This window comes from Antedon mediterranea, chromosome 5, assembly GCF_964355755.1.
Source record: "Antedon mediterranea chromosome 5, ecAntMedi1.1, whole genome shotgun sequence".
Classification (NCBI taxonomy): Eukaryota; Metazoa; Echinodermata; class Crinoidea; order Comatulida; family Antedonidae; genus Antedon; species Antedon mediterranea.
Window position 1 is genome coordinate 257,728 of NC_092674.1, and position 14,935 is coordinate 272,662.

General features: G+C 33.8%; 1 protein-coding gene across 6 annotated transcripts in view; it reads left to right on the top strand.

Annotated features, from left to right (window-relative positions):
• LOC140049190 (DNA repair and recombination protein RAD54B-like) overlaps positions 1 to 14,935 on the top strand; it is a 39,207-nt gene that overhangs the window by 21,693 nt on the left and 2,579 nt on the right. For 2 of the 6 annotated variants that reach the window (XM_072094015.1, XM_072094021.1), the window contains exons 1-19: positions 1,569 to 1,811; positions 2,373 to 2,867; positions 2,972 to 3,015; positions 3,201 to 3,255; positions 3,405 to 3,492; positions 3,654 to 3,809; positions 4,057 to 4,283; positions 4,369 to 4,416; positions 4,538 to 4,619; positions 4,826 to 4,906; positions 4,999 to 5,148; positions 5,431 to 5,487; positions 9,205 to 9,259; positions 11,903 to 12,009; positions 12,237 to 12,309; positions 12,502 to 12,716; positions 12,823 to 12,987; positions 13,393 to 13,519; positions 13,628 to 13,734. In XM_072094015.1, coding sequence (XP_071950116.1) covers positions 2,374 to 2,867; positions 2,972 to 3,015; positions 3,201 to 3,255; positions 3,405 to 3,492; positions 3,654 to 3,809; positions 4,057 to 4,283; positions 4,369 to 4,416; positions 4,538 to 4,619; positions 4,826 to 4,906; positions 4,999 to 5,148; positions 5,431 to 5,487; positions 9,205 to 9,259; positions 11,903 to 12,009; positions 12,237 to 12,309; positions 12,502 to 12,716; positions 12,823 to 12,987; positions 13,393 to 13,519; positions 13,628 to 13,734 — 2,331 coding nt within the window. In that variant the 5' untranslated portion in view covers positions 1,569 to 1,811; position 2,373. The other 4 variants (XM_072094019.1, XM_072094020.1, XM_072094018.1 and 1 more) reach the window with 4 other exon arrangements.

Below are 14,935 nucleotides of genomic sequence, written 5' to 3' on the forward strand. Positions count from 1 at the left end.
GCGCGCATGCTCAGAACATGGCTCTGGCAGTCCACTTACTGCCATGTATTTGTCTCCGACAGTTTCTACCTACATCCATATAATTACAGAAAGTTTTAATTACATATAGTGACATTCATCATCAATCTTCATATCAATCAATCAATTAATACATATTATAAATTAAATGATTAGGATTATAAATTAAATTAATTCATAATTTCGAAACAACGATAATATACTACACCATAATTAAATGATCAATTCTAACGTTACGCATTTGCATTGAAACAGCTTCAAGTTTATTGGTACTTTAAAGGTTGAGGTTTTTGTCTGTTAAGTATTTACGCCTAGACTTGTATCTAACTGACTTGCAATAATCAGCTAGATACTATCTAGTGACAGCTGCAGATTTTTTTTTCTTCTATAATACATAATCTTTCTTATTTTGGTATGAGCTGTTGAAGTAATCCGTGTACCCTATAATGAACCCATTGTATCTATTAGAAACAAGTCCGTCTTAACTTACCTTAAATATGTTATCATAACGTCCAAGCAGGGAGTTGTTATCCCTGGTCCAAGTATAGTATCGAAGGAGGTGTAGATTTGGTTAAGTGTGAACACAATCGTCAGTGGGTCGTGTGAATATTGACGGCAAAAGTCGCTGAATCCAGATATTCCACTGAACATCAGTGTCACCGGGTCAGTCTAATTACTGAAAATAACCGAAAACAACCACAAACAACCGAAAACAACCGTAAACAACCGAAAACAAACCGAAAACAAACCGAAAACAAAATTTAAAAAATCTAAATACCGAAAACAAATTTTGTATAATATTTTTTTTAATGTCGCCCTCTATTGATGGGTGTTTCTAAAGCTAAGACCATACACAGAGGCGCAAAAATCATGGAAGACCCTACGAAATGGTAGTGTGCACAAAATACAACTCAAAATCGTACAAATTCAATGAAATACACCGTAGACTACATTTACTTACAAAATCTATAAACACATTTCGTTTTTAGTCTTTTCAAAAACAAAGCATGATTTTACCTAACTTTGCGTTTTCGTCCCCGGTTTCGTCACTTAAAGTGAATACTGAAGCGATTAAGGATAAAAACGTTATTTACTCGACTACAGTAATTTTACTGAATAGATTTTATTGTGAATCCTTTATAGTGAGCTTCTTTTAAGTATACTTTATAGTCCCTAGTATCTTTGTATAATTATCTTTGAAAATCTATAATTAAATTGATCATGATTAACCATAGTCAATTTACTTTCTATACCGGTACTATGGATTAATTCATAATTATTGTAAGGAGTAATGCGCTGGTTTCTGGATCAAAAATCGAAAGACTAAAATTAAAATATTTTTATAGATTCTGTAAGTAAATGCGATGTTATCAATTGATTGATTGTACGATTTTTAGTTGTATTTTGTGCACACTGCCATCGTAGGGTCTTCCTTGGCTTTTGCGCGCGCGGTTTTTTGTCTCTGTTATGGTCTTAGATTTAGAAACACCCATCAACAGAGGGCGACATTTAAAAAATATTATACAAATTTGTTTTCGGTATTTGGGGCCTAGATTATTTTATGTTGTTTTCGGTTTGTTTTCGGTTCGTTTTCGGTTGTTTATGGTTGTTTATGGTTGTTTTCGGTTGTTTATGGTTGTTTTCGGTTGTTTATGGTTATTTTCGGTTGTTTTCGGTAATTAGACTGACCACTGTCACCCATTCGTACTTTTTGGCAGGAGGTACGGGCCTACGGTGGCGGAGCTCGTTGGCAACGGACGGCGGCAAAATCGAGTACACAAGCCTGTGTTGAAGTAAACATCATTATAAGATATTATTAAAGATCATAGATCATGGACACTTACAGATTATTGGAGATTGATTTTATTTGATTATAGTGGATTTGAGCATTATGAATTAAGTGTTATAATATTACGCCAGTGGCAGCCTACTAGGCCTATACAAAGTACAGTACTTAAGAGTTTAGTTATTAATATTATACGAAATGATTAATATATTGGCTTTATTTAGGGTGTACTATCATAGCTCGATTTTTCGAGTACGCATCGCAGTGAGTAATATTTACGTGCAGAAGTGCATGCGGGGGATTTCGTTAATAATAAATAGGAGGCCTAGGCTAGTAGTTTAAGTTAGTATGGCGCGCCGTTGTCTAAATAATTGAATTGAAAACATAAATGTATTTTTCAATTAGGCCTAGCCTAGGCCACCTAGCTGTCTCACGCTCACTACCCTTTTATTAGAGGCATTTTTTGTCTTGATCATTTTTCTGTTCTGAGCACTGCCATTTACTATTATACACCTACACATAAAACACAATTGTAGCCAACTATCTGTTCTATAACTTTTACTTTTAGGATGAGAAGGTCTGCAGCACCCTCACAATGTCTGGGAAAACGTCCTTGTTTTAGTCCTCCGTTTATCCGAGCTACTAAAAAACATTGTTCAAGCAACAGTATATCGCAAGAAGATCTGTCGTCAGTCCCAAATAACAAACAAATAAACAAATTTACACCACCAACTATCACGTCTGTTGTTTTTAATGAATCACTCCTGCCACAGTCTACTAATTCAAAAAAAGAAACTTTAAAAAGTTTAGAAAATCATATGAATGATGCAGATTGTGAGAAAGAAGAGAAAGGACATGAAAGTACGACAAGTATACATAAAACAGAAAGTATTGTTGAACAAAAAATAAATTCAACTAACACTAACAGAGTTTTTGCAGATGTCACTAGACTTGAAAGATGCAAACAAATTAAAGGAAAGTTTACAAACCCAAGTAGCAGTAACCTAACAATCCATCAGAAAAATGAAGAGGAACCAGAGTCTGTTTACTATGCTGTACTTTGGTCAGTCTTAGTACTTCCTTTCTTATAATAATCTTTTCATATTAAATAATTATGTAATATATATAATTTTTGACAACCTTAACATTTTGTTTACATTACTATAGGTGTAAAATGTCCAAAAAAAAGCACAAGAAATGGGAAGGTGATGGTAAGTAAGAAAACTATAAATGCAATGAATCCTAATTTTCTCTGCACTGCACAAGACTTTTTCTGGTTTAACACCCTCATCTATAATTATCTTCTATCTATATCTACAACTTACTGTTAATTTTATAAAAGTTTTTTTGTTATTTCTAATATTTACACTAATCCGGTTTATGTTTTTGGTACTAGCCTTCTTAGCAACAAGAGGAAAGTATGTTCGGTTGATAGATCTTGATGGAAAGGAGTAAGCATATTTTTAATCATTATATAATATATGAGACGAGTATGCAATATATAACCTAGTAATAATATAGATGTTATTATTTCAAAATGTCCATTAATACTAGATATTTAGGCAATTACTGCCATATTAACGTTGTAATCTTGTGTTAGAATTGGCAAGGGAAGTGGCTACAAGTCAAGTGAGTTGAGTACAATGGATGAAGGCCATACACTATTCATTGGAGGTAAAGAAATTGAGGTACAGTAATAGTAATTATTTTTTTTGTAATATTGTTTTATGTTGTGGTGAAATTTTTCAGCCGTATCAGCTGTAAATGAGTATTAAATGTTCAATGAAGATGATAAAAATGAAGTTAGAAATGTATTGGTAATGACACAAGGATTGATGTTTCTTTTTAGGTGATGAATAAAATTTCTAAAAAAGATTGGAACTCGGGACGTTGTTTTAATGCAGCAGCATCTGTCGCACCATCTTTTGAATCTCATGCTCCTTTAACTCATGCAACAGTTAAAGGATTCATTAAGCCTACAAAGGCATGCTCTTCAAATATTAAGGTACAATTCAGATTAGATATTAAATTTAATAGACTGTTGGTAAAAGTGCTGTAAAAGTTTGTACAGTATTCCTATTAAGCTCTGTCTACACTAATCTAGTTTGTCAAAAAGAGTGTGATGTGCCCAAATATGGTAGTGATATGACATCACATTTTTTTGTCACATAGGTTGATAGTGTGGACAGAGCTTTAGTCATTTGTAGCAGGTCATAAAGCATTTTATTTTTTATTTATTTATTTTTTTGCAGACTGCCAAGTTGTTACCGCTATTTGACCCCAGTAAGCCAGATGCACTTGTGCTTCCTTCTCCCTCACCCACACAACAATGGAATAATCCAGCAGGCACTAAGGGCACTGTTGATGTTGTTGTTGATCCGCACCTGAGCAAGAAACTCCGACCACATCAACGTCAAGGAGTTGTTTTCTTATATGAATGTGTAATGGGAAAACACCAAGGATCTGGAGCTATTCTGGCGTTAGTTTTTATTGACTATTTTTATCCAATAAAAATGAAGGAACAATGAAAATAATTTGTATTAATGACTTTTAATTTTTTACAGAGATGACATGGGTTTGGGCAAAACTTTGCAATGTATAACTTTAATATGGTAAGGTGTTTCTGTCTTTCACATAATAAGCATTTGTAATGATATAATATTAAATAAACTAGGTTTTATTATCATTCCAAAATCACTACTAACAGAAGACTTGATATGTTTTATTTTTAAGGACGTTATTAAAACAAAACCCTTACAGTGGATCTCCAGTGCTTCGTAGAGTTTTAATAATCACCCCTGGAAGTCTTGTTAAGGTAAGAGTGTTCCCACAGTAGGTTGGTTAAAGACCAAACATGTTTGCATATGCTATTGCTGTACTTTTCAGTTACTGCATATACAGCATACAGTATATTATTTGTACTAGACACAAAACTTTATACATTGTACTGTTTATTGATTGCAGAATAGAAAATATAATAGTATATTATTTAGGATAATTAAATATATATATTTTTTTTAGAATTGGTGCAGAGAATTTCGAAAATGGCTCGGAGATGAGCGAATTAAAGTTTTTGCTGTTTCAGGGGAAAAGAAAGTTCAGGTAACCTTGAAAAGAAACGTTTTATTATTCAAAAAAATTAAATGAAAGCAAATTATCCAGACAAAGCTTTATTTATAACCTTTTTATTTTAGGAATTTCTGCATTCTCCTATTTACCCTGTGATGATAATAAGCTATGAGATGTTTGTACGTTCACTTGAGGATGTTAAACGTTGTAAATTTGACATAATGATTTGTGATGAGGGACATAGACTTAAAAACACTGCTATCAAAACAACTACTGTAAGTAGAATATAAAGAGTAATGTTTTCATACACACACTCTGACAGTCACTTCATTGCACAACAAAATCAATGCTTATACTAGAATCAAGAAAATAGTCATATGGTCTATCGACAATTTGCTTTATATTGTGTTTTTTTTTTTATTTAGATAATGTCATAAAGTGTAATGAATTTAAAAGGGGTAAATTTGCGTATTCACCATTGATCTTCAATGGAAATTTCCATATCTTCAGAGATAAAACATCAAGACACAACTAATTATACAGGAATTTTTTTGCAGTTCTTATCTAGTTTACAAGTTAAAAGAAGAATCTTATTAACTGGAACTCCAATACAGGTACAGTATATGCACTCAATTGTATATGCACAGATCTGACCTGTATGCACACATTGTATATCCACACATTGTATATGCACAGATCTGACCTGTATCCACACATTGTATATCCACACATTGTATATGCACAGATCTGACCTGTATGCACACATTGTATATCCACGCATTGTATATGCACAGATCTGACCTGTATGCACACATTGTATATCCACACATTGTAAATGCACAGATCTGACCTGTATGCACACATTGTATATCCACACATTATATATATGCACAGATCTGACCTGTATGCACACATTGTATATCCACACATTGTATATGCACAGATCTGACCTGTATGCACACATTGTATATGCACAGATCTGACCTGTATCCACACATTGTATATCTACACATTGTATATGCACAGATCTGACCTGTATGCACACATTGTATATGCACACATTGTAAATGCACAGATCTGACCTGTATGCACACATTGTATATCCACACATTGTAAATGCACAGATCTGACCTGTATGCACACATTGTATATGCACACATTGTATATGCACAGATCTGACCTGTATGCACACATTGTATATCCACACATTGTATATGCACAGATCTGACCTGTATGCACACATTGTATATCCACACATTGTAAATGCACAGATCTGACCTGTATGCACACATTGTATATGCACAGATCTGACCTGTATGCACACATTGTATATCCACACATTGTATATCCACACATTGTATATGCACAGATCTGACCTGTATGCACACATTGTATATCCACACATTGTATATGCACAGATCTGACCTGTATGCACACATTGTATATCCACACATTGTAAATGCACAGATCTGACCTGTATGCACACATTGTATATCCACACATTGTAAATGCACAGATCTGACCTGTATGCACACATTGTATATCCACACATTGTATATGCACAGATCTGACCTGTATGCACACATTGTATATCCACACATTGTATATGCACAGATCTGACCTGTATGCACACATTGTATATCCACACATTGTATATGCACAGATCTGACCTGTATGCACACATTGTATATCCACACATTGTATATGCACAGATCTGACCTGTATGCACACATTGTATATCCACACATTGTAAATGCACAGATCTGACCTGTATGCACACATTGTATATGCACACATTGTATATGCACACATTGTATATGCACAGATCTGACCTGTATGCACACATTGTATATCCACACATTGTATATGCACAGATCTGACCTGTATCCACACATTGTATATCCACACATTGTATATGCACAGATCTGACCTGTATGCACACATTGTATATCCACACATTGTATATGCACAGATCTGACCTGTATGCACACATTGTATATCCACACATTGTATATGCACAGATCTGACCTGTATGCACACATTGTATATCCACACATTGTATATGCACAGATCTGACGTGTATGCACACATTGTATATCCACACATTGTAAATGCACAGATCTGACCTGTATGCACACATTGTATATCCACACATTGTATATGCACAGATCTGACCTGTATCCACACATTGTATATGCACAGATCTGACCTGTATGCACACATTGTATATCCACACATTGTATATCCACACATTGTATATGCACAGATCTGACCTGTATGCACACATTGTATATCCACACATTGTATATGCAGAGATCTGACCTGTATCCACACATTGTATATCCACACATTGTATAAGCACAGATCTGACCTGTATGCACACATTGTATATCCACACATTGTATATGCACAGATCTGACCTGTATCCACACATTGTATATCCACACATTGTATATGCACAGATCTGACCTGTATGCACACATTGTATATCCACACATTGTATATGCACAGATCTGACCTGTATGCACACATTGTATATCCACACATTGTAAATGCACAGATCTGACCTGTATGCACACATTGTATATCCACACATTGTATATGCACAGATCTGACCTGTATGCACACATTGTATATCCACACATTGTAAATGCACAGATCTGACCTGTATGCACACATTGTATATCCACACATTGTATATGCACAGATCTGACCTGTATGCACACATTGTATATCCACACATTGTATATGCACAGATCTGACCTGTATGCACACATTGTATATGCACACATTGTATATGCACAGATCTGACCTGTATGCACACATTGTATATCCACACATTGTATATGCACAGATCTGACCTGTATCCACACATTGTATATCCACACATTGTATATGCACAGATCTGACCTGTATGCACACATTGTATATCCACACATTGTATATGCACAGATCTGACCTGTATGCACACATTGTATATCCACACATTGTATATGCACAGATCTGACGTGTATGCACACATTGTATATCCACACATTGTATATGCACAGATCTGACGTGTATGCACACATTGTATATCCACACATTGTATATGCACAGATCTGACGTGTATGCACACATTGTATATCCACACATTGTATATGCACAGATCTGACCTGTATGCACACATTGTATATCCACACATTGTATATGCACAGATCTGACCTGTATGCACAAATTGTATATCCACACATTGTATATGCACAGATCTGACCTGTATGCACACATTGTATATCCACACATTGTATATGCACAGATCTGACCTGTATGCACACATTGTATATCCACACATTGTATATGCACAGATCGGACCTGTATGCACACATTGTATATCCACACATTGTATATGCACAGATCTGACCTGTATGCACACATTGTATATCCACACATTGTATATGCACAGATCTGACCTCTATGCACACATTGTATATCCACACATTGTAAATGCACAGATCTGACCTGTATGCACACATTGTATATCCACACATTGTATATGCACAGATCTGACCTGTATGCACACATTGTATATCCACACATTGTATATGCACAGATCTGACCTGTATGCACACATTGTATATCCACACATTGTATATGCACAGATCTGACCTGTATGCACACATTGTATATCCACACATTGTATATGCACAGATCTGACCTGTATGCACACATTGTATATCCACACATTGTATATGCACAGATCTGACCTGTATGCACACATTGTATATGCACAGATCTGACCTGTATGCACACATTGTATATCCACACATTGTAAATGCACAGATCTGACCTGTATGCACACATTGTATATCCACACATTGTATATGCACAGATCTGACCTGTATGCACACATTGTATATCCACACATTGTATATGCACAGATCTGACCTGTATGCACACATTGTATATCCACACATTGTAAATGCACAGATCTGACCTGTATGCACACATTGTATATCCACACATTGTAAATGCACAGATCTGACCTGTATGCACACATTGTATATCCACACATTGTATATGCACAGATCTGACCTGTATGCACACATTGTATATCCACACATTGTATATGCACAGATCTGACCTGTATGCACACATTGTATATCCACACATTGTATATGCACAGATCTGACCTGTATGCACACATTGTATATCCACACATTGTATATGCACAGATCTGACCTGTATGCACACATTGTATATCCACACATTGTATATGCACAGATCTGACCTGTATGCACACATTGTATATCCTATAAAGTAGTTCAATTCTCTCTCTATTTGTTTATTTTCAGAATGATTTACAAGAATTCTACTCACTTATTGAATTCTGCAATCCTGGAATATTGGGTAATTTAACCATTATATCTTATTGAATTCTGCAATCCTGGAATATTGGGTAATTTAACCATTATATCTTATTGAATTCTGCAACCCTGGAATATTGGGTAATTTAACCATTATATCTTATTGAATTCTGCAACCCTGGAATATTGGGTAATTTAACCATTATATCTTATTGAATTCTGCAACCCTGGAATATTGGGTAATTTAACCATTATATCTTATTGAATTCTGCAACCCTGGAATATTGGGTAATTTAACCATTATATCTTATTGAATTCTGCAATCCTGGAATATTGGGTAATTTTACCATTATATCTTATTGAATTCTGCAATCCTGTAATATTGGGTAATTTAACCATTATATCTTATTGAATTCTGCAACCCTGGAATATTTGGTAATTTAACCATTATATCTTATTGAATTCTGCAACCCTGGAATATTAGGTAATTTAACCATTATATCTTTTTGAATTCTGCAACCCTGGAATATTGGGTAATTTAACCATTATATCTTATTGAATTCTGCAACCCTGGAATATTGGGTAATTTAACCATTATATCTTATTGAATTCTGCAACCCTGGAATATTGGGTAATTTAACCATTATATCTTATTGAATTCTGCAATCCTGGAATATTGGGTAATTTAACCATTATATCTTATTGAATTCTGCAATCCTGGAATATTGGGTAATTTAACCATTATATCTTATTGAATTCTGCAACCCTGGAATATTGGGTAATTTAACCATTATATCTTATTGAATTCTGCAACCCTGGAATATTGGGTAATTTAACCATTATATCTTATTGAATTCTGCAACCCTGGAATATTGGGTAATTTAACCATTATATCTTATTGAATTCTGCAACCCTGGAATATTGGGTAATTTAACCATTATATCTGATTGAATTCTGCAACCCTGGAATATTGGGTAATTTAACCATTATATCTTATTGAATTCTGCAACCCTGGAATATTGGGTAATTTAACCATTATATCTTATTGAATTCTGCAACCCTGGAATATTGGGTAATTTAACCATTATATCTTATTGAATTCTGCAACCCTGGAATATTGGGTAATTTAACCATTATATCTTATTGAATTCTGCAACCCTGGAATATTAGGTAATTTAACCATTATATCTTATTGAATTCTGCAACCCTGGAATATTAGGTAATTTATCCATTATCTTATTGAATTCTGCAACCCTGGAATATTGGGTAATTTAACCATTATATCTTATTGAATTCTGCAACCCTGGAATATTAGGTAATTTAACCATTATATCTTATTGAATTCTGCAACCCTGGAATATTGGGTAATTTAACCATTATATCTTATTGAATTCTGCAACCCTGGAATATTAGGTAATTTAACCATTATATCTTATTGAATTCTGCAACCCTGGAATATTAGGTAATTTAACCATTATATTATATCTTATTGAATTCTGCAACCCTGGAATATTAGGTAATTTAACCATTATATCTTATTGAATTCTGCAACCCTGGAATATTAGGTAATTTAACCATTATATCTTATTGAATTCTGCAACCCTGGAATATTAGGTAATTTAACCATTATATCTTATTGAATTCTGCAATCCTGGAATATTAGGTAATTTAACCATTATATCTTATTGAATTCTGCAATCCTGGAATATTGGGTAATTTAACCATTATATCTTATTGAATTCTGCAACCCTGGAATATTAGGTAATTTAACCATTGTATCTTATTGAATTCTGCAACCCTGGAATATTAGGTAATTTAACCATTGTATCTTATTGAATTCTGCAACCCTGGAATATTGGGTAATTTAACCATTATATCTTATTGAATTCTGCAACCCTGGAATATTAGGTAATTTAACCATTATATCTTATTGAATTCTGCAACCCTGGAATATTGGGTAATTTAACCATTATATCTTATTGAATTCTGCAACCCTGGAATATTAGGTAATTTAACCATTATATCTTATTGAATTCTGCAACCCTGGGATATTAGGTAATTTAACCATTATATCTTATTGAATTCTGCAACCCTGGAATATTAGGTAATTTAACCATTATATCTTATTGAATTCTGCAACCCTGGAATATTGGGTAATTTAACCATTATATCCTATTGAATTCTGCAACCCTGGAATATTGGGTAATTTAACCATTATATCTTATTGAATTCTGCAACCCTGGAATATTTGGTAATTTAACCATTATATCTTATTGAATTCTGCAACCCTGGAATATTGGGTAATTTAACCATTATATCTTATTGAATTCTGCAACCCTGGAATATTGGGTAATTTAACCATTATATCTTATTGAATTCTGCAACCCTGAAATATTGGGTAATTTAACCATTATATCTTATTGAATTCTGCAACCCTGGAATATTGGGTAATTTAACCATTATATCTTATTGAATTCTGCAACCCTGGAATATTGGGTAATTTAACCATTATATCTTATTGAATTCTGCAACCCTGGAATATTAGGTAATTTAACCATTATATCTTATTGAATTCTGCAACCCTGGAATATTGGGTAATTTAACCATTATATCTTCAACAAAACCTACACAAATGCCTTAAAAGTTGCACTATTTACTATATTCTTGGATTGATTCATTATTCTAGGCTCCAGTTCATCATTCCATCATGTGTATGAAGTGCCAATTGTAAGGTCTCGTCAGCCTGACGCAACTGAAGAGGACAAGCAGCTAGGTGCGACACGAGCAGCAGAGGTAATCATGTCAGTTCTTTGTTGACTTTAAAAATCTGATAAAAAACAAAGATGGTTTATATACTTATTTTGTTTACTTATTTTGTTTACTTATTTTGTTTACTTATTTTGTTTACTTATTTTGTTTACTTATTTTGTTTACTTATGTTTGTATTGTTAATGAATAGTTTGTTGATTATTTTCACTATTGAATACATTTATTAGATTAATGTATTTATTTTTTAACAGCTGTCAAGAATAACAAAACAGTTTGTGTTGAGAAGATCTCAAGATGTTATTAATATACATTTACCTCCTAAAGGTAATGTTTAAATTACATACCATTTCTTTAAAACTATGCATCATTAAAAGTGATAGATCAATTGTGGAAACATTAGCATTATGAATTCTTGTGATTTAGTGAATGATGCCGGCCAGATTATAAGCATAAGCCTCTAGCTAGTTTGGAACTGTACCATTACTGTACATTAATCTTTATCTTTTAATCTTTCAGTTGAGAATGTCGTATTTTGTCAACCATCTAACCTCCAACTTCAACTCTATGAGTCTATACTTAAGTCGTGTATTCTTAAGGAATGTCTAACAGGATTTTCCAATGGTGCATTACATCTTATGTGTATTTCAGCTATCAAAAAGTTATGCAGTGAACCTAGTCTTCTATTACCAGCCTGCTTAGAAGCAGACAGTAGTATACATGATGATAATTCGGTATGATATTTGCATTTAATAGAAAGTAAACAAATCAATTTATTTCAATAAAACCTGTTATATTTCACAGATTGTAAGGTCTTAATTATTTTTTAAATTTTGTTAGACACGTCTATACCAAGGACTTGCTAGTCTCTATCCAGACGTCTTTACAAGTGAAAACTTCAGTGTTGAATATAGTGGGAAGTTAAAGGTTCTTTCACAACTGCTGCATTCAGTCCATCAAAATGAGCCTGCATCAAAAGTTGTAGTTGTGTCTGCTTATACTCAGGTATTCACAAAGAAGTATCTTTAGTATAATTTTAATATTAGTACCTGTCTCTATGGATTGAATATTAACTATGAAACTACTGAGACATACTCAGTGCTTTGGCATCAATGTCAATTACTGATATACTGTAGCTGATAGTTACAGTATTGTATAATACTTAGTAAAGACGACACACAAAGATATGTGATAACTTTGGTGACTTTAAATAACTTTCAAATAAAACAACATGGTGGTCAGCTCCGCACGTTGTTCAACCGTTACCTCCACAATAAGAACTCTCTACATGACAAGTATGGGCGGCCTTAAGAGCCTCACAAATATATTATCATTCCCTGTTATATAAAATATATCTTAACTTGTACTATTTCTACTCTTAACTCCCACTAAATGTCTTTTGTTTTTCAGACATTAGATCTTTTACAGCGTCTTTGTGACTCTGCTAATTACAACTTTTGTCGTTTAGATGGCAGCACACCAACAGCAAAAAGACAAAATATTGTTGAACATTTTAACTCCTCTTATTCCAATGATTGTAAGTTCATCAAAATGAATTCAGTTGTTGACAAATTAGGTGCATTAAATAAACAGTTTTCTTATGGTATATTTATTTTTAAATAAACACATATTATCTTTTTTGCAGTTGTATTTCTGTTAAGTTCCAAAGCAGGAGGTGTTGGTTTAAATCTGATTGGTGCTTCACGCCTCGTTCTGTATGACGTCGATTGGAATCCAGCCAATGATCTTCAGGTATTATTGCAGTTAACCTTATAGGCCTTGATTATATACATGTAATAACAACAGTTAACAGTTGTATATATACACTGGTCTATGGAAAGCCAAACCCGCCAAAAATACATAATACATACCATCCACCAATAATTAATTCGTACAAAATTCAAACCATCCAATATTATCTCATGCAGTTCAATGAAAACTTAAACCATTCACCTAGTATCTACACCATCCAATACAATGTGTGACCATCTACCACTAGCCCAAACGACAATACGCCGAACAAACTACCCATAACACAAACCATCTAAAGAATGTTGAGCCCAGGCAGCAATAATTGAATTAATCTAACGTTAATACAAGTATATATTAGCCAACTCATTTATCAACATTTCATGTAGTTCATGAACATTTCAAACAAAGCATCTTAATTATAGTTCATCGAATTCTAATTCTAATACATTGCCTGTTTTATACACCGTTCGTCTGTTCAACAGTTTAAACAACTGTTTTGCACACGATACGCCCGTTCGTGAGTTCAAACCATGATATTTGAAGCATCGACTTTCCAAACAGCGATTTTTCGCACCGAACGTATTTTCTTGAGTTAAAGTGGTTGCATTTCAATCACTTACTTTTGATTGGCCAGTATTACACACCGTTCGCTTGTTCGTGATTTCAAACCATGATATTTGAAGCATCGACTTTCCAAACGGCGATTTTTCGCACCGAACGTATTTTCTTGAGTTAAAGTGGTTGCATTTCAATCACCTACTTTCGATTGGCCAGTAGTACACACCGTTCGCTTGTTCGTGATTTCATGTGATAACATTTCATGCGACAACTTTTCAAACGTTAGCTTTTGGCTCCGCTTACGTATATATCAGTTGATATACTATTTTTTAATGTTCACACTTTCCATACATCAGTTTTGTACATCATTCGCATTTACGCATGTAAAGTGTAGATATTCCACTCGACAAGTTTTAAAACGGTAGTTTTTTTTTTATTGTTTAATTTTAACTGTTGGCGCCGATTTTATATTGGGGGGGGGGGGGGAGGTGTTCGGTACTGAATGTGAACAGTACACATTTTTAAATATGGTACCTCTACATGTCCGGAAATTACACTCTCTCAAAAAAGGGGGTTTTTTTCCGTATTGTGTAATATTAAATCAACCACAACCACAACCATAAGATGAGAACATTTTCTACGC